Genomic DNA, 19,251 nt, shown 5'->3' on the forward strand with positions numbered 1-19,251 from the left:
GGCGTGCGACTACGGGGGTAGACGCGGCGTTATAATATCACTTGTCACGTCCAACGGCACTTCGCTAGACTGCGCATAGTTGCTGCGATACGACGAGACTGCTGCGTGGATCGTTCGAGCGCGCTGCCCCCAATTACAACACCGATCTTCGGCCGTAATCGATTCGCGAATCTCGCTCGCGAATTATTTCCGCTTAACCGTGAACCCGCGGCAGTTTACACGTTAGCGACGAATTGCACCCGGCAGTCGCCGTGATAAACGGCAACTTTATAATAAGCTTACGCCGTAAGCGCATTGCCCGAGCACGGGCCGCGAGATCGTATCGCAACGGGCTAACGCACGCACCTCGATAATCGATTCCGCTCCATCGGCCGGGGAAACTTCGCCGCTCCCGTGCGCCTTTCGGCGTAAGCTTCGCGGATTCTAGCACCCGTCCGGTGCATCAATTTCAACTTTGCGCCCGCGACCCTCCTCGCATTCTTAGTCTCGACGCATTTTCTTCCACTTAACTTTCCCGGCGATAAGGGCGGACCCATCGTCGTCAGGCGACAACACGGGCGCGGGCCGCCGGGACGCATGCAAAGTAAAGTTGTTCTTTACTTCGTTAGGTCGGACCAACGGCAGCGACAGGGGAGGCTTTCCGCCTTACTTACGGGACTCGAAGGTGAAAAGATAACCTACGAGCATTACTCACCGGCGAGGAGAGACCAAGTGGCGCGGGCTACGGCCGGATGCTACAGCCTGAGGGAGAGAGAGAGAGAGAGAGCCGAGCGACGAGGGTGGATCGTTCGCGCCACCACTTTTACGCGTTCTCGCAGTTTTATCGCGGATCGGCGCGGCTCACGTACCTACTTTTTACGGCGTTTTGATAACACTGCGAAATTCCGAAATTTCTCCGCTCGAAGAGAAAGAAAATGTGCCCGTCGTCCTTCTTTACACTCAACATCCCCGCGCAGCCGATGCTTCGGTTGACTTTGGCGCGCGTTCGCACGCATTAACGCGAATATCGTCGAGTCAAATTCGCGCGAATGGCGTCTCGGGTGAAACGACTTTCTCTCGGTTCCTTCATTTTTGCCCAGCCGAGCGTCGTCGTTACGATCTCGTTAAGGAGCGAGTTTTGCACAGCTCATCGCCAGGGCAAAAGAGGATGCCCAAGGGCCAGCCTCGATGGCCTTCCCTTACGAGGGTGGAGGATGGATTCGAAGTCCCAAGGGTGAAATGGCTCATTCCGACGCACTTATCCAACGCGGGCCGTAGATAACCATAGATTAATGGGGCTTGGAGACTCGCCGAACGGCAGAAAGAGAGAGAGAGAGAGAGGGGTGGGGGAGGAGGGAGAAGCGAACGAGAGAGGAAATAAGAGAGCGCGCGATGGAGCGAGAGAAGGTTTATTTCGGAGGTAAAGCGACGGAGTCGGGAATGAAAGAGAAGGCAGATCCATAAGAAGGGGCGTTTATACCTTGCCAGGCGACCCCGCTGATTTATTGTTTATTGAGAAATATGGCCGTTACCTCTCGCTCCCGAGGATTAACCTCCTTCTTTCCCTCATTCTTAATGTTCGACGGACTCGGCGGGTCAGAAGATCCTGAAGAATCGCCTGGTTGAAGTTACGGATCATCCTCACGCATGTTGCGAAGTCGACGCGTGCTAACAAAGAGGTTCACGGAGGTATGTGGAGAGAACGCGTGTGTGTGCGTGTATGCGTCATCGTTCGAAAATATCTGTACTGTAAGAAACGTTTAACACGATAACTTTCGACAATGCGAGGGATAAGGAGAGAGCTTTCTATCGAAAAAACGACGCGACGCGCGAAAGCGACGAGATCTTGGAGACCGGCGGCCAAGTTGGCGGACTTTACTTAATGCAAAGCCAACCCATGGAAAGGATTAGGGTTGACTAAGCCTGGTAGCAAGTCTGTCTTTCACTCTCTCCGGCGTGCTTACTCTATCGTACTTGTCCTCCGCTCTCTCGTCCCTCCGGACGCTCTTCTCCCGGATAGACCCGGAGTATTCAGTTATCAAGTGCGTCCGGTCAGGAGGAGACATTGCCGGAAGTCAAACAAGCTGCCCTGTGGAAGATAAGGCTGTCAGCCGGAGGTGCCGGCTAAAGGATAAGGAGGCTATCGGCTTGTTTAGGCCGGTAATTTCGAGCGAAAAACTTGGCCGACAAGTCGCACGCAAGTAATAATCCGGCCGACATTCGCTCCCGAATAAATCGAGCGAAGTTGCGATCAACTCCGGCAACGTCCGAATATAATCCGATAATTTCTTTCGCACGTTTTCGTTTCCGCCGGAAGACGCGGTTGTTGCGCGAGCGGAATTCGAAGTTTTCAGCAAGACTCTGCAACCTAACTCCTACTCGACAAGATTAGATAATTAGACTGCGGTCCGTGCAACTTTGAATTATGCGTGTTCACGGTCTTACGTCGGAAGACTGAGAACCCTTGAGGGACCAATTTGTTGATTAAGCCTGCCATATATCCAGTTTCGCGGCTCCCACGGATTCTCGAAGCGCATTTTCTGGACGACGCTTCGCACGATAAGCGCAAACGCACTTAACATTGCGTGATATCACTCTATATTACATTTTTCAAATAAATTCCCGAGGGATTTTGCAGTTGAAATATAAAGTCAACCGCATGTATATTCGGTTTTTGGTCTGTACAGATTTCGACCAAATATTTTTCAAAAAGAGAAACCTCACGATAAAAATGAACCGTTAATTTTGCACAACCTCCTCTGTAGTATGTTAAAAAAGAAATCTTACGAGGATTTGTCTGAGGCAGCAACATCATTTTACGGTAAAAACGCGCAGAAATCGTCCACAAAGAGACTGATTTAGCGATAGTCCGGCCAAGATTGAGACAATCTGCATGTTTCTCTCGCGGTATTACCCAACTGGTTCTGATATTTTCCAGCCATTACAGGGACGTCAACACCATCGCCGGTATCCCTGTCATCCACAGCGCTCGGCTATGGATCGAGGGCAGCGAACCTCGCTTTTGAGCGTAAAATTGGATCAACGCTTTTTAAACGTCCCGTACACTTCGCTGTATACATTTCGCTCAGTGTTCCCTTGCGTTTGATGCGTAACGAAGATCGTTGACGACACCGTACCAAATTGTTGCAAAATTCGCGACACGTCCGCCCGCGGCACTCTGTCCAACCGCCGGCCGTTACAAGCGTAATTCGACGATACCGAGACGAAGCACATCGCGACGACAATAATCGGCATAATTAATAATTGGTCAGATCGGCCGCGACATTTCGCGAGTCGCTGCGAATTTCGAAGCAACGGAGTATCTTTCGGCAAATGATGATATCGAAATGAAATTTAGTCAGACGATATTCAACGGAGAAGCGGTATTTGCAACCTAATCGATACCGATAAGTCCCCTTATTGGCTGCAACCGCGGATCGGGTTCTCTCTCTCTCTCTCTCCCGTCCCCATGAGTATAAGATAATCCGGGCGAATCCGCCTCGAGTGAAATCACGGGGCCGCTAAACTTGCCGAACGAAACCTTGACAATGCCCGCCGGTCACGACTACACGGACGCTCGCGATGCTAACTTCAGCTCCCGATCCCGACTATAACCCCTCTCGCCGCGAACTTCGAGGGTGGTGTTGGCTATGTTACTGCAGAAGCTACGTAACACCGGCAGAACTTAAGTACTACCCGTAAGTCATATTTAATCCGACTCACCCTGCGCTCTGCGTGCTGCCGTTGCTGCCGGACCTCGGGCTTCCTCCAGTGCCGACCCGTTTTACCTGCCAAGCGCATCTGCGAGAAGATATAACACGGTGAGAGTGAGTTCGCGGGCGATCAGTCCGAAGAAACTACTACTACGATGGCGAAGACGACGACTAACGACGCGTTGCGTTAGGTTACGCTGATGTTATCCGTTAATCTGCGATTCAGATCGATAATGGAAAATAAATGTCCGACTTAAATTGGCTCCCACAGCTAAAAATTAGTTATCTATATAATACAACTGAAATTCCGTTACCAATTTCGTTTGTTTAGTTACCAGACCTAGTTTGTAGCCGTGGGAATTAATTTTTATGACCATATTCGTACACGAAAAAATTAACTTCCACAGTTAAAGGCTAGCTATCCACTTGGTACAACTGAGATTTAGTTGTCAGATCTAATTTTCAGCTGTAGAAGCTAATTCCCTTTTTCCACGTACGAATACAGTCATAAAAAGCTCCCACAGTTCGAATCTATGTCTAGTGAAAACAAACGAAACTGGTGACTAAATTTCAGTTGTATTATATGGACAGCTAATTTTTAGCTGTGGAAACGAATTCTTTCTTCCACACATACATCAGTCAAGAAAAGATCTAACATGTAGCCCAGCGATAGTGTTTTTCGAAAGAGGCAACTCGCCAGAAGTCTCATTTCTCCAGTCGACCGACGTAATATCACCGATATAGTACACGCCCGCGTAAATATTTAATAGGGAACGTCGCGCGTTGCGTCAAATTTCCTCAGTCTCGCTTGGAGCTGTGATGTCATTTTGAAAGAAGATGACGAAAGCCCGCCGGGGCTCTCTCGCGACTCGTGACGTCGCCGGCGATTTTGGCGAACCGATAAGTACTCGCTTCGGGCGACTGCAGATTTATTGCCGGGCTTGCCGGTCCTCTGCTCACTATGAGCCACCCCTTGGAAGACATCCGGCCGCACGACCGTCAACCTCGCTCTGACTGACTCTTACCCTCGTCCCAGTCTCGTTATGCCGTGTAGAACGAGATTTGCCGAGCGGAGCGCTCCCGGAGCGAGAGACTCGACTTCCGTTTTATTGGCGGAAATAATCTTTGATGCGATTCCGACGCGTCTTGAAAGTTTTTCCGCCGTTACGAGGGCGACGGTAATCGATTCTTCGGGCCAAAAAGAGGACGCCATTCGCGGGACAGAACGGTCGATCGACGTGACGCTTAACTGCCCGATGTTCTCGTCGACGGCTCAGTCGTATCGATGCGCCGCGAGCACGATGACATCGCAAATGAACGATCGTCCGGATGAAATCTTGCGACACGGTATTGGTGGGAGCGAGGCTTTTGGAGCTTTCGACGAAAGTCAACTCTCCGCAGTCGCAAATTGAGATCGTCGTTAATTGCGACGCGATAAAAATACTCCGCTGGATTGAAAAATCCAGCCACATTTTTCCGCTCGCGAGAGCGGTGTATTTTCTTTTTCCTTTTTCAGCATTGGCCTATTTTTGTTATGACCGTTGGATACATACCGTGTGTAGAAAAACAGTCGCTCTAGAGCCGAGCGATGCACCGCATATATTTTTATGTTTAATATCCGAGATTCGCTATTATTATCAGAGTCCTCCTGCGGTTTTTAATCAACCGGCGCGACGCGGCGATGCGTTGAACGCCGTTCTCTCAAACGGCGCGACAGCTTACCGAGCGGCGCGACTCTCAACTCTCCCTTTCTCTCTTTCTCTCTCTCCTCGAGTCAACCCTTTCGCCGTAAGTAACAAAGGAACAACGCCGAGTCCCACCGCGCGGTATCTGCGACCCATCGCTGTCTTAATTTCCTTCGTAATCTACGATATTAATATGGCTTAGGGTCGGCCCACGCGCGTAATTTCGCACCGCGCAGAAATTAATAGAAAGACGAATGTTCCCTCCGCGTGGTTTACGGTTGAACGCTCGGCCGGAATGGTTAATGGCGACGATTTCTGCGCGCTTCCGCGCCCACTTTGCGAAAACGCGCCCCGCGACCAGCGCAGAAGTAGACGTGATCCTCGAGACAAGCTCCTTCTTGGATACAATATCGCCTCGCGTCGCGTTCTATTGTACTACGGACAGTACCGCGTGGCAATTTATTACTTTCGCTATTACTTCGATAACGGGTTCCTCATTACTCGTCGTGAACCACACTCGTGGTCCGTTGCTATCGTAAGTCGGCGACTGAGTAATCGCGAACGAAAAAATTCAAAAAAGCATCTTACGAATTTCACTGACGTTATCCGAGTCGGAATTTAATCCTAGTCGAATTTTAGTCCCAGTTTCACTCCAATTCAGTCCTCCGTTAAGTGTTCGCACAAAGGTCTTCTATTGTGCTCCTTCGATGCTGACAAATGAGAAAATGTTAGCCGTTTTCTCAACGTAGAACCAACATTTAGACTCTAGGAGGACTAAATTCCCTTTGCAGCTCCAAAGAAACAATTATCGTGCTCCCTTTTGATGCTACAAGTGGGAAGTTATTTCCGTTCTCTCCGCTTGAAGACGTAGAATTTAAAATTCACGTCGGCTCGGCTGCCGTCTCGCCATTACCGAGCCGCTCGATAACGTTCAGCGTCGGGGACGTAAGCCCACCGGAAGCTCGCCTTGTCGAAGGTGACACGCAAGGTGTCCTCGCCGGCGCATCTTGTTTAAACGTCGCCTCGCGCGCGATAGCGAGCGACGCGGAAGCCCACGGCATCCATCCATCCATCGCTCGCGCATGCGATCGCACGGATCGCACATCGGACAATGAGACATGATTCGAGACGGCGCGCCCTGTGTGTTATCGAGTGGCATTCCGACACGCTTCTGGAGTGACATTTAGATAGCGACGTCAACTGTCTGCGGAGCAAATCCGTCGTGGTAGCGCGAAGGCTCTCCTCCGTACTTCCCCGGAAGCCTGACGGCGAGAGCCCTCACCAGCGAAGCGAGCGAATTCACTGCTGATCGAATTAGCGCCGCCACCGGTTCCCCGATACCCTGACAGTCTGAATTAATTAACAGGAGAACGCGCTAGGTAAGCAGCCATTATCGCAACAAAGTGCGCACCGCGCGACAGAACGAGCGAGAGGCTGTTCGATGATGCAGCTGAAAACGCCGGCCGACAGACGCGAGACCGAGAGTTCGAGTTAAATCCGCGGCCCGAAAAAGAACAGTCGTAGACCGTCGATTTTAATCACCGAGACGAATTTCCACCAGATAAATACGACGCACAGTGATGAGCGTTAATTAAGTACACTTAGTAGCGCGTAAGGAATACGAAAGGACACGAGAGAGCGATCGAGCAGCTCGCTTGCGAGGAATTCTTTGAATATCTCTCTTATCCAATTCGACAAGCTCCCCCCTCCCCCCGGGTCGAGTCTCGGCGCATCGAGATGAATAAAGAATATCCCCCGATTCGCCGTTGTACCAGATAGCGGTACTCGTGGTAGTCGTGGCGTGAGTTTTGCATCACGGCGCGACGTCTTGACTCCATTAACTTCACACTTAGCGGCACCTTAGAAAGCCCGCTGCCGTCGGAAGATCTGATTAGGGGTTCGAGTCTCTGCTAAACGCGTTAGTCTCGGCTACGGGGCGTCGCGGGGGAGAACGGAGGCTCCATCAGGTGTTAGAGTGGCGGCCTCCGGAGCCGGGGTGAGAGGACGGCGGTGGTGTCTGTCTCTTCATAGTTTGATGCAAATTGAGTACGAGCACCACCAACTACCGCCAGTATAGACGTTTTCCCGGCTTTCTCCCCCTCTTGCCTACCTACATATATACATACGCGTACACATGCATCCTGTATACGTCTATCTGCCTCAATCTAGACCGCGTGTTACTCTCTCTCTCTCTCTCTCTCTCTCTTCTTCTCTCCTTCTTTGTTCTCAAAAGACTCCGCGACCGAGTACGAAATTCATTCCGCGCGACCCTCTTCGGCTTCGAGCAAACCTCCACCTCTCCTTCTGGTCTTGACTATCGTCGAAGTGTTGCCGTTTGGGGTTTCCCGTTCCACGTTGCGGAGCTCGCACTGTTTGCCGACGAATCTCGGAGGCTTTCTCTCGACTTAGCAGCGACGAGAGGCGCGTCGCGGCGAACGTTTAACGGCCCCTCTCGCCGTAACCGATTTGCTCGTCGATTTTCAGAACGCGCGACGACTCGATTGAGATCGGCGCTGTTTTCGAGAGCTCAGGGCTTCGGTCAACAACACATCGCTACTAAAAATAATATCGACGAGGAACTAAGCTGTCGCTGTTTCCACCGTCATCATTCATTCGCTCCCGTTGAATGCAATATCGATCGGCGGTTATTTATATCAATCGTCGTTTAAATATAATCGTTGTCGCTCGACGACCGCGCTGAATTTTCCCGTGCTCGATCCGTTCTGCGAGCAAAGATCGCAGAGATTCGATCTCCATCGAGTTGCAGGGACCCCGAGGAAGAAGGATACACGGCGGCTCGAGAACGAGCGGCTGTACTAATGCCCCGAACGTTTAGCGTTACGGGTTACAGAAACAGCGTTTATCGGCGAGCACCACCGACGCGCGTATCTAGACGCGAAATCACAACACCATTATAAAGGACCGCTTTTTTCCGTCCTTCCGCCCTGACTCCTCCTCTCGCACCTACGCTCTGTAATGTTCTTTTTTATGGTGCATGATTCGAAGCTGCCCCCGGGATCGATTTTGCTCCGTGGCACGGTACTTATCGTACCCCGTTACGAGGGCGCATTGCTTTTTATGGTGGTTCACGGTTGGGTGTTCCGATCGCGCACACACGGTTGTCTCTCGTCAACTCGCTCCTCCTTCGTCTCTTCCTCCGTCACCACCTCGATTCTTCTTCTTATTGCCGCGAAACGAGATGTCAGCGCGCGACAAAAATCCACCGTCCAAATTATTTCGTGCAAATGGACTCTCGCGAAGAAACAAATCGCCTTGTGTGTGTGTGTGTATTCCTCTCGGCGAGATCGATATACGACGAAGAGGATCTCTGCATTGAAAGTCCTTGCGCCTTAAAAACGCATCAAATATCTTTAGCGCGTGGGATTGTTCAATTTAATTAATTCGATCACCGGACCAGTAAGAATCGATAGAGAGTGCTAAATCTGTTTGTGCGAAATTAATTAACGTCGCCTAAAGTTTTCGACGGCGTCCTAATTTCATGAAGTAGAGGCGTATTTATATATTACGCGATTCTGCACAGCCGACGTTATCGATCGAGACATATCCCGGATTCGCGTGCCGATTGGCGAGATATTTTAAGTTCAATTAGACCGTCGCCAGTCAGGCCGGATATAGAATAAATGTTCGCCATTTCAAATCCAGCGCGAGCTAATGCATCTATAATGTCGCGCATTAATATTTCCGAAACAACGAAAAGATATCGAGGGATAATGAGAATTTCTAATGACACCGTGTAAAACCGAAGTCACGCGAATGCTTCAGTCTGAAACATCGTGACCGCGAAGTGATCGATATTCGCTTCATTTCTTTGGGAGCAACTTACTTTTCCTCATTTATTTTGAAACGTCTCATTTTTCCTCATTTTTTCTTACTTGACTTGACTTTTAAAACAAATCCGATCACAAGAAATCATGTTTAATATCTGGCTTTTTTATAAGTAGAACAAAAGATTCAACGAATATAGAAAATAACAATGACTCCGACGATGTAACATAATGTTCATAAAATGAAGGATCGTGATTTTATTTTTAAACTGTTTTTTCAGTTTGTTTGTTAGAAAAACAGACAATATGACCGTCATGAATACCTAACTATGTTTTCTTTAAATTATGTAATGGAATCGATTATCCTCGATTTATCCGTCCATAATTCTTGTTTGTCTACCAAGCCAAAACAATTATTTATAAACAAAAACAGATATTGACCGATACACTTGACTATGCTTTTTTTAAATTAGATATTATTAAATATTATTTGTTTTATTATTCTTAAGAAATTGACGAACTAGTTTGCATTTAATGGAAAACCTGTAATTTAAATATTTTCCTTATTTCTAAAATTGTTCTATTTGACGAAAAGATTTAAGATATCCCATTCTGGAAATATATAACATTCTGGAAATATATTGCGATGTAGCTTAATTGAACTCAAATATTGTTTTAATTTTATTTCATTAAATGTGTTTGAGAAAACACGGAGGAATTTAATTTTTTGTCAAGACTTATTGTATCTAAATATACGCCTAAGATTGAGTTTAAAGGAAAGTTTAAGTTCTATATTCCGTAACTCATTTGTTCCCAAAAAATTAAATATTCATCTTCATTGACTTTCATTATAAGGCCAGTGTTTTTACTTTTTTTTCTAGAATGATATAATGGATAAATAATTTAATTTATGACGTACAAATCATTTGGAAAAGTCTCACTCTTTACTCACATCTTTTAAAGTTGATTTACCATTTTCTCACTTTTTCAAAAATGAAACTCATTTTTCTCACTATTTTTGACAATTAAACCACTTCTATGCCTATAAACGTTATGAACGTCTACCATATTCTTAAACCGCGAGATCTATCAAGAGGGAGGAGCAGCGATTTTTATTCGCTCTCGCGAACCGATCTCGCCGACGTCGCGCGTATATTGTTCAACGACGTCCTAAAAACGCGCCGCTGAATCCGCTGGGTAAAAAAAATGCAGATCCCGGCAGATACAGCGGAGCACCGTTGTGGGGCCTCATTGCGATTTCATGGTCCTCCTGGAAGGAGGCGACGGCGGTCGACCGGCTCGTTTCGAATGCTACAAATGTGCGCGCACGTTCAGGTGCTGCTCGAGTAGGTGCTGAAAAAAATCACGTCTGCATTTACATAAGCGCCGGTATAAACCACTCGACAGAGAAATCCCGACATAAAACCCAAACAGGATCCCAGCGCGGGACAGCACATCCGTTGAATACGCAATGGCCGTATGTACCCGATGTACACACCCCCGCCCCTACCCCCTAACGAAAAATGTTTTTATTATTCACCGGTGAATTACGAATGGTATACGCGTTTTCCCGGGCGTTTACAGTGCCGTAGAGTTTACGCGGTTCATCGACGACGCCTTGACGTGATGTGGCGACTGTTTCTTTCATTCATCATTCCCTCTCTCCCCTTCGTCTCCTTGATTGTTAGAATCAGTCATTCACCTATCATTCGCGTTCATGTATCAAACTTATTTAAAAACGAGCCAACAAATATCATAAGGCAGACGCGGGATGTTTCTACAAATTGCTCTTTTACATCGTTTTATAATATTATTGAGATTCAAAGAACAAGATGAAGTGCGAGGAAAACTGCGTTCCAGAAGAGCGATTCTACGAAGGATCTACATTGACCGTATCCGAGAGACGTGTCCCAAGGATTCGACTTCGAGTCTCGCGAGCCCTTCCTCTTCGGTGAGACAAATCGCGCGAACACGCCCGTCATATCGCGATCGATACACGCGGTAACGTATAACGTCCAGAGAGTGATGTTCCCGGCGCCTGACGGGAATTCTCAAGACTCGCGGATCCTGGCGAAACGATTTTCGTGTCCCTCGTGGATCTTCGATCCATCGTGGCGCGCACAGTGGAAGCATCGTCGCCACCACCCCCACACGCTTTTCATGGCTCTTTAGCATTTCCGGCGTAACGTCCTTTATGCGGACTCCCCCCCGAGAGGGCGCGGCAGAGAAAAAATTGACTTTTAAACCGGCAATAAAAACGAAAAATGCGAAATCTTTGATTTTAAAGGCACCGCCAGCGCGCCGCACCCCTCACACGGGGGCGACAGTTGGTAGATGCGTATAACCCTCGGTGGCAACCTTATTTCTCTGATATCGCAAGCCGAGCACGTTCGGTACCTCGCCGCTACCGTCCCGAAATCCGCGTGCAGCGCCGGTATGTATATCGTGTCGGATTACTGTAAAATCCCGGACTTTTATACGCTGAATTTTAAAATACACTTCGGTGCCGTCTCTGATTTTATTCGCCGGCATCCGAGAATGGACAGATGTCGATGCCAATGCGTGTGTCAATTCACCAACGATTTTCTATAATATCGCGGGGATACACGATGCTATTGTCTGCGGTAATATTTATCGTCGCAGTGCTGCGTTTAAGATTTTACGCACGGATAAGTTGCGGACGAGAAAACGCGGAGATGTCGACGCGCGCGTAAGAGGAAAGTAAGAGAACGAGAGAGAAGCGCGGACCTTCCCAATCGCCGTAATCCGAGCGCGAGAGATGCCTGCGAATCGTCTGAGAATTTACATTTAAGTGCCCAGGAAGACGCCCGAGGAAGTCGGGGGAGGGGCGGCGTTCCGCTACTTGTTTTTATTTTCTAGCAATTTCCTCGGCGGAGCAGAACGGAAAGTGGCCTTAAAAGGAATTAGCACGTTTTACCGCTCTGCCTATCTCGCACCCGAGATTCGGAATCTCCCTTCCCCCGGCCATTTGTAAGCGCTGCAAATCGACATGCTAACGATCGTTGTCGTTTAACCGCGCCGATTCCACCGCCCACGCCGTATATTTATATATATATACATATCGCGTTTATAAATAAATTCTCGGTAAATTTTCCGTCCCATCTCAGAGGCATAACGAAACCGTAAATCTTTGTGATTGCAGATTCTGCGTGGGTGACAGATTTTATCTCTGTGATAACAAGATCCTCTGCGAATACGATTACGAGGAGAGGTTGGTCTTCGCCAACATGGCCCTGCATCCGCCGCCCAGTGCGACCTTGGCGCACATCAAGAGGCAAGTGACTCATCTGCAGCCACAGGTGAAGAGTCGTTTACGTTTGTTTCCATTATCAACAGGGGGTGGGGCCGTAGGGGGCTGCGATATGGCAAGAATAACGACGCTACACGGCCGCACAGAGTATATATCGCGCACGCCTATCTATCGGCAGATGTATTTTCGTCACGAGATATTCCGTGTAAAATACTATTATAGAGAGTGCATCGTGGAGTCTCCGGACCCTGGCCATCGGGTTTCAAACTCGCAAGGTTTCAAACTCCTCGAGGCGCAACCCCTTAAGGCGGGTTAAAGTGGCAGGTCCTGACCCTCTCGACAACAAAGGACTCCCCCGAGGCTTCAGCTATGCTTTACCATCCTACCGTCGTCTTACGAGTTAGGATATCGCGTGTCCTTATTAATTAAGCTCGCCCGTTAAGCAAGCCTCGTCGCATGCCTTAACGATTCGCCCGTTCTCCGGCGAAGGCGGAACGTGCGAAAGAATTTACTCGTCGAGAGGATCGCCAAGCTCCCGAAAGCTATTCCGCCGTGGAACTACGGAGCAGGGAAGATCGTCGTGTATTTCGCATCTCGAAGCTTGCGTAGTAAGCTTTGAACACGCCTGAAGAAATGTCGAAACAAAAATTTGCAAGTTGATTTAATTCGCGGAAGCTGTACAGACAGCTTTACTCGATGTTGGATTAAGTAACTGCAGCAAGAGCGAATATAAGATAGTGATAATAAGGGATAAATGACGAGCGATGAAGAGAGACGATTTTCACGAGCGGCCACGTCCAGAATTATGAACTCATCGGCGTTAAGCTTGTTGGGATTAAGCCTTCTTGATTATCCTAAGGCAACAACCTTGCTTCGAAACAATATCTTAAGCTCCCGCCGCACGAAGGACCACGTCCTGTTCGACCCTAGGAGCCTATCCATTTAATCCGGGTTCCGTCTTGCAAGGATTCCACCGTCTTCGTGTATAATGACGTCACGTATTCTAATTCGCTATATTTACGTAAAAGTTACACACGATTGAAAGTACACCCGTCCGATTAAAAGGAGGATTCTGTCCGCATTACCATCATCAATACCGTAAGAATTCGACGTTGCATTTCATTAACATTAGAGATAGCGAGCGAATCTCTCTCGCGCGAATACTCAGAACATAGTTCTTTCTTAGCGGACGAAATTGAGTTATTGAGTCGGTTCGTCGGCAGTCTTCGCTTAAAATACGATTCGCTGTCGTTACGAGGTGACGGGTTGGTAGATTCGATAAAGGTGGTCGCGAAAGTTCGGGACGTCTGCGAGCGGTCTGTAGATGCTCGCTTGCCGCACGCTCGAATTGTACGCATGCAGAGAATAACGAGGTTCCCCGGCCCGATGATATCAAGCTCGGTAACGTGTACTACTTATAATATGCAAATTCGCCTCCCCTTAACCGCCTCGCCGGCGAGCTGCGTGTAATTCAGGGGTTGGTAACCCTTGCGACTCTATTCCCACCGCCACGTAAGCGTCGCGCGTTTCTCCGACGCGTGGGCGCGTTAGTTATAATGTTTAAAGAAATACTCGGTTGGCGAGAGAGAAAGAGGAAGAAAGAGAGAACGAGGGAGCGGGTGTGTAGCGCGTAAACATTTTTCAGGGACGCTCGCGCGTAAATTTTTCCCTCGACACGGTGGAGAGGTGTCTCGAGCCTTGAGCTTCGACGGTCTCGACTCGCCGCCACTCGATGTGTCGCTTTAATTAATACGAGAATACCTTTATTGCCCCCGATACGCGAGAGCGTGCGTGCGCGCGCGCGCGCGCGGCAAGAGGAGGTGAAATTTGTTTTTTGCTGTAAATTTCCGGTATCGTCAACAATCGGGAAAAATTGGCACGTCCGTGGTATGCTTCGATATTGCGCGATCCAGCAGCTTTCACACGCAATATCGATTCGCTCGAGGGGGTTTACGGGTTATAAATGACCGGTGTGCGAAATAACGGGATGGCAGACTAATGCCAATAATCGGCGTGGCATGCTAATGTCGTCTGCGCATCTATTACGCTAAGCCTGATGGATCCCTCTTGACATCTCGTGCCGGGAGCTTGAATACCTCCGATCGCGGAGAACACTCAAGATGTCTACCGTTCTGTTGCCTAGCCGGATGGAGGCGTTTAACATTTTGCATCTAAATAAAAGGAATTAACGCGCGCTTTTGTATCGCGCGAGTAAGTAACCTCGTAAAACGTGGACGAACAAACGAGAGGAAAATATCGAAATATCGGAACACGATGGAAACGTCGAACGATAGACGGTGTGATATCCAAGCGCAAAAAGCAACTTTGGAAGAAGAAGAAGGAGATAATGCCTGGATTTATCACTCCGATAGGCCGTGACAAAATGCAAAGATGAAATTGAGAGCATCTACAAAGTGCGAGGAAGAGCAAGGAAGAGAAAAAATAACGCGGAGGGAGAAGGAAGGAGAGAAGGCGTTAAGATTCTTAAAAACCGCGAAGAGGGTGCTCGTCCTGGGAGGCAGCTGCCACCCTTGTACTCTCCTTAAGCCGCGGCTCGTCGGGGGCGCCGAAGTACCGCCGGCGGAAGATGGGGAACGGTAGTTTTTCTGATTGCCTGAGAACAGACAGCTGTCCCAATCTTTCTCAGCCCTGGCGGGATCCTCCGCGCTCCTGGCGAATAATGCCGGGGAGTGTTGCTTACGAATAACTCGACTACGCCTGATCCGGGGTAAATCGACAACGGGAGGGGGGGGGGAGGCTGAAAGGATGAAAGGAAACGGGCGGCTGGACCGCCCTTAGACGTCGGCATCGACAATCGAGTTGTCACGACGGAGAAGCGGATGACGGATCGTTTCCGATATCATCATGTTGAGCCATAGAAGTTTTATCGCGTGTTAGAGATACGTTATATCTTTCGCTAAAGCGTTCACGTCCCGCTCGCGTCGTGTTGTTCAACAAATTCGAATAACGGTAGGTTCTGCAATTACAATTACAATTCAACGATTCGAACCATTTCGGGATTAAAGGTATATCGTTGCACTGTAGCCAGAGTTTAAAGCAGTTCGCGGAGTTTTAGCTTCGTTTCTCGCCGGGAAGCTTCGATCGGGCCTCCCAATCTCATCCTCCTTAGAGACAAGTGTAACGTGCTTAAAAATTGGCGAGAACTTTTATTTCGGTCTAATTTTTCCCTCGGGACCCGGCGAGATGCGCGGGAGGGGAGATGAAAAGGGGGATATAGACACCGGGTGTAAGAGCGGGAAAGAGGAAGACACGCCAAGAGTTTGGAACGATTATCTGAGTTTTAAAACAAACTCTCGAGTGTCTGCGAAGTCCTTCGCGAATCGGAGGAGGGAGGAGAGCCGAGGTGCCGGAAGAGGACTGGGGGGTGAGACGAGGGGAAAGGGGGTTGGTAGAGGTGAGATAATATGCTAATGCCAGGATGGAAGGTACATGGGAATTTAAGAGGATCAATGCGCAGTACGAGATTCGTACAGGGAATGAGGCATTACAAGGTCCTCTATATTGCTTCCAGGCGATTAGATTCCGGAAAAGTTCGTTAACTTGCGAGCGACTAATTTCGGCGAAATTAAACTTTCGATTTAACGTCACGTTTTATTGGATCTGTCTTATAAAGACGGACTTAAGAAGCCTACGGCCCCGCATTTGCATTGTTAACACTAAAACTACCGACGATTGACGCGCACCTTTCTACCGGAGGAGTTTAAATAAGATTTTTGAAAAAATACGTAACGCGAAGGAAAAAATATTTGTTCGTTTACGCATTGCGACGAAAATTACGCTTGATCTCAGAAAATGCACCATGAGAAACTGGAGTAACTTTTATAAGAAAAGATTACAAGCCGGTCATTTGGTCGGCTTTGGTAGTTTTAGCGCTAAAGAATGTCTACCGCACATTTCCGATATTTTATTTATATCTTCCGGTGCGATAAGTCACACGTACATATAAATTCGATAAATACAAAGAGAATTGCGGTTATATTAATTTCATTATTATCGTAACAATTGAAATTTGTATTAAGAACTGTAATGAGAGAATGCGTACACGTGCACGGATTGTTTCACTAAGAGACTTATTCAGTTCTTGTTATCGATTTTGCGTGAAATAAACGCGGCTGATTAAAAATAGTTGTTTCGTTATGAATGGAACACTTAGCTTTCATCAGGGCCGATATATCGTATGCATTAGAATACCCGAATAGAATGTGTCAGAATAGGATATGATACCATTAATAATAATTAATGTAGCGCACGGTTAATCCCTCGAAATGTAGCGTTTAGCGAAATGGACGTGCATCATCGTAATGCAGTACTATACAGGACCACGAAGCGTATTCCCACACTGAACAAAGCCATTAGTCCATCATTAATCCTTCATTGTAGATACTCTATCGTTGTGCGCGGGTACGATCTGTTTAGAATTACATCAGAGGATGTCATGAAATTACGGAAAATCAATAATCTTCTCATGTGGCCCGATATTAATGTAAAAAAATGCGTTTTAACGAGCTAAGAAGAGAAAGTATAATCGCCGAGAGAGGTCGTTATATATCGGTGACGACTTCGAAAATGTCGCGGTGTTTGAGATGTTTCCTGGACGAAATAGGTTCATGAATCAGACAAAAGTCTGATCGATCGATTGGCCGATTAGATTGCTTCTTAAACGAACGCAGTGTAAATCGCGAGCTGTGTCGTGACAGGAAGACGAAGGCAGAGAGAGAAGAAGAGGAGAGAGAGGAAGAGAAAGCGAGAAAGAGAGAGAGAGAGAACATGTACATACAAACCCTCGCACGCGCCCTGTACACGTCGTTCTTGTTAACGAGCGCATTATTAGGTGCACCGTGCTTGGCTGAATTTCACGTAAAGCCTCCGCACGGCCCCTTATACAACGCGCGCGGAGAAAGCTCGCATGGGAAAGCCCGGCTTGCGAGCTTACGCGAGATTATGAGTTTAGTTGGGAAACAACTCGGAGAGCTATGCGCTACGTGGTCGAGCTTACTTTTGTAACGATTATTACCGACGGGCGTGGACCCGGCGCGTTGCGAGGACTCGACCGAGAGCGTCCGAGTGGTAATTTCGCGTCACCGTTCGAAATTGAAATTCTTCGGGTTGTCACACTCCCCTTGAATCTGAACACGATGCGCGCGAATGTCGGCTGTTTGCCGAACCTCGTCGCTTTGCGACAAGTTGGCAAGTTTCAGCCAATATGAATCTGAGCAGAACAGTACGAGCCGAGAAAAGTTCCACTTTGAACTCGTCTCTCAAAGGGTTACGTAATTGTAATTGTTTTTCTTTTCTCATTCGTTCGCGTAGTTTTGTCGGCCTCTACATTACTCGCTCTCATTAGAACGCTCGCAACGGTGTGTTAATCAATTTCTTCCCGCCCGTGAAGAATCGGATCGAAAATGACCGCGGCGGACTAACGACCCGCCAGTAAATTCCGCTCCTAAACGATCCCGGTGGCGATTAACGACGTCTTGCCTAATTCTCATCTCGTGCCGGAGGTCGAGCCGCGAACTATCGTCGGCACGAACCCGCTCGGAGTGAGGGCGGCGCTAATTTTTGCGCGTAAGAAAAGCCGTGCCGCCGCCGGAGGAATGGGGCTTGCACCTGGCCGTTTCCCATCCGCGGGAGATCAACGGACAAATGACACGCGATTCCCCCGGAGCCCTCGCGCGACGGCGATGCTCCGCATTTACCGTCAGTTACAAACTACTCGGCCCCCTCCGTCACCCTCGCGCCGAGTCACGATTAATGTCTTATTCGCGCGCGCTCGCGCGAGGTCCTCCGGAGGAGGAAAGAAAAACCGAGAGATTATGGCGAGGTGAGAGGCGAATAAACACGAAAGGAGCTGCTCGGCTGTCATTTGCAACACGGGACGACGTCTTCGTTACATCAATAACCCGAAAAGTATGGTGAAATGATATCGTTAAAATAACCTCTCTCGGTGCTGATCGCAAAATTTCGGACAGTTACAAAGACAATTGAGTGAACGCCTTCGAGCGAGCTCGAGAAGAGCTTCCCAGATAACTCTATATGCACACACAGAACTTTATGTACCCACACATTAGCGGAGCTGTTCCCGCGTGCCGTTTGATTACGATGCCGGCAGTAAATCCACAGCGCGGTAATTCCTCCTCTGGCAATTGTAGATAAAACTTGAATAAGTCATAGACTTAATTTAACCCCATAGCAACGTTCAACGGCGGTTTGGAGCCTTCTACTGGAGATTTCTTAATTACGAGCGGGACCCTCTCTAAGAGGAGGAGGAGGAGCAGTACGAAGATAGAGAGAGAGATATATATAGAGAGAGAAAGAAGGGCCTCGTGTATACGCGCGGAAAGGAAAACGAAAAGTAAGAGAGAAGGACGGAAGTGCTACCGGTGGCCGTGGGGGAAAGGGTTCTCACGGCAACGAGATTTAAGGATCCTTTCTAAAGGAGAAAAAATCACCCCCGCCGCACGGAGACAGATGATAAAGTATTTCTCTAGCGGCGCTTTGTCACTTTTATCGTAATTATTTACGAGTTAATTACTCCGCGGCCGCACTCCGCGCACCGGCTACGCTTCTTTGCGCTTTAAAACGGGAAAAATGCTTTATTAAGACACCTCGGAGATAACACCTCTCGCAGCGGGTCCCGTGACGGATCTGGCGTTTTCTGCGTTTCTTATTCTTCCGTCGCGCATCACGAGGAATAAAAGTGAGATAAAGCAGTAGGAGTCTTTAAACGGACGAGCGTAAAATTGCTTTAATAATAAATTTTTCGACGTGACAGCCAACGTCAAGATGGAGAACGTAAT

The 19,251-nt window shown here is 48.3% G+C and overlaps 1 protein-coding gene across 2 annotated transcripts in view; it reads left to right on the top strand.

Moving 5' to 3' along the window:
• LOC106744590 (LIM domain only protein 3-like) overlaps nt 1-19,251 on the top strand; it is a 92,536-nt gene that overhangs the window by 67,163 nt on the left and 6,122 nt on the right. Inside the window, exons 5-6 of one of the 2 annotated variants that reach the window (XR_001374463.1) lie at nt 12,326-12,457; nt 12,520-13,531. Coding sequence is in view for 1 of the 2 variants with exons in the window: in XM_014619505.1 (XP_014474991.1) it covers nt 12,326-12,482 (157 nt within the window). In the remaining variant the exon portion in view is untranslated. Of the gene's footprint in view, nt 1-12,325; nt 12,483-12,519; nt 13,532-19,251 lie in introns of both variants that reach the window. The other variant, XM_014619505.1, reaches the window with a different exon arrangement.

The sequence above is a fragment of the Dinoponera quadriceps genome, unplaced genomic scaffold (genome assembly GCF_001313825.1).
Source record: "Dinoponera quadriceps isolate SergipeBrazil2010 unplaced genomic scaffold, ASM131382v1 scaffold1169, whole genome shotgun sequence".
Taxonomy (NCBI): domain Eukaryota; kingdom Metazoa; phylum Arthropoda; class Insecta; order Hymenoptera; family Formicidae; genus Dinoponera; species Dinoponera quadriceps.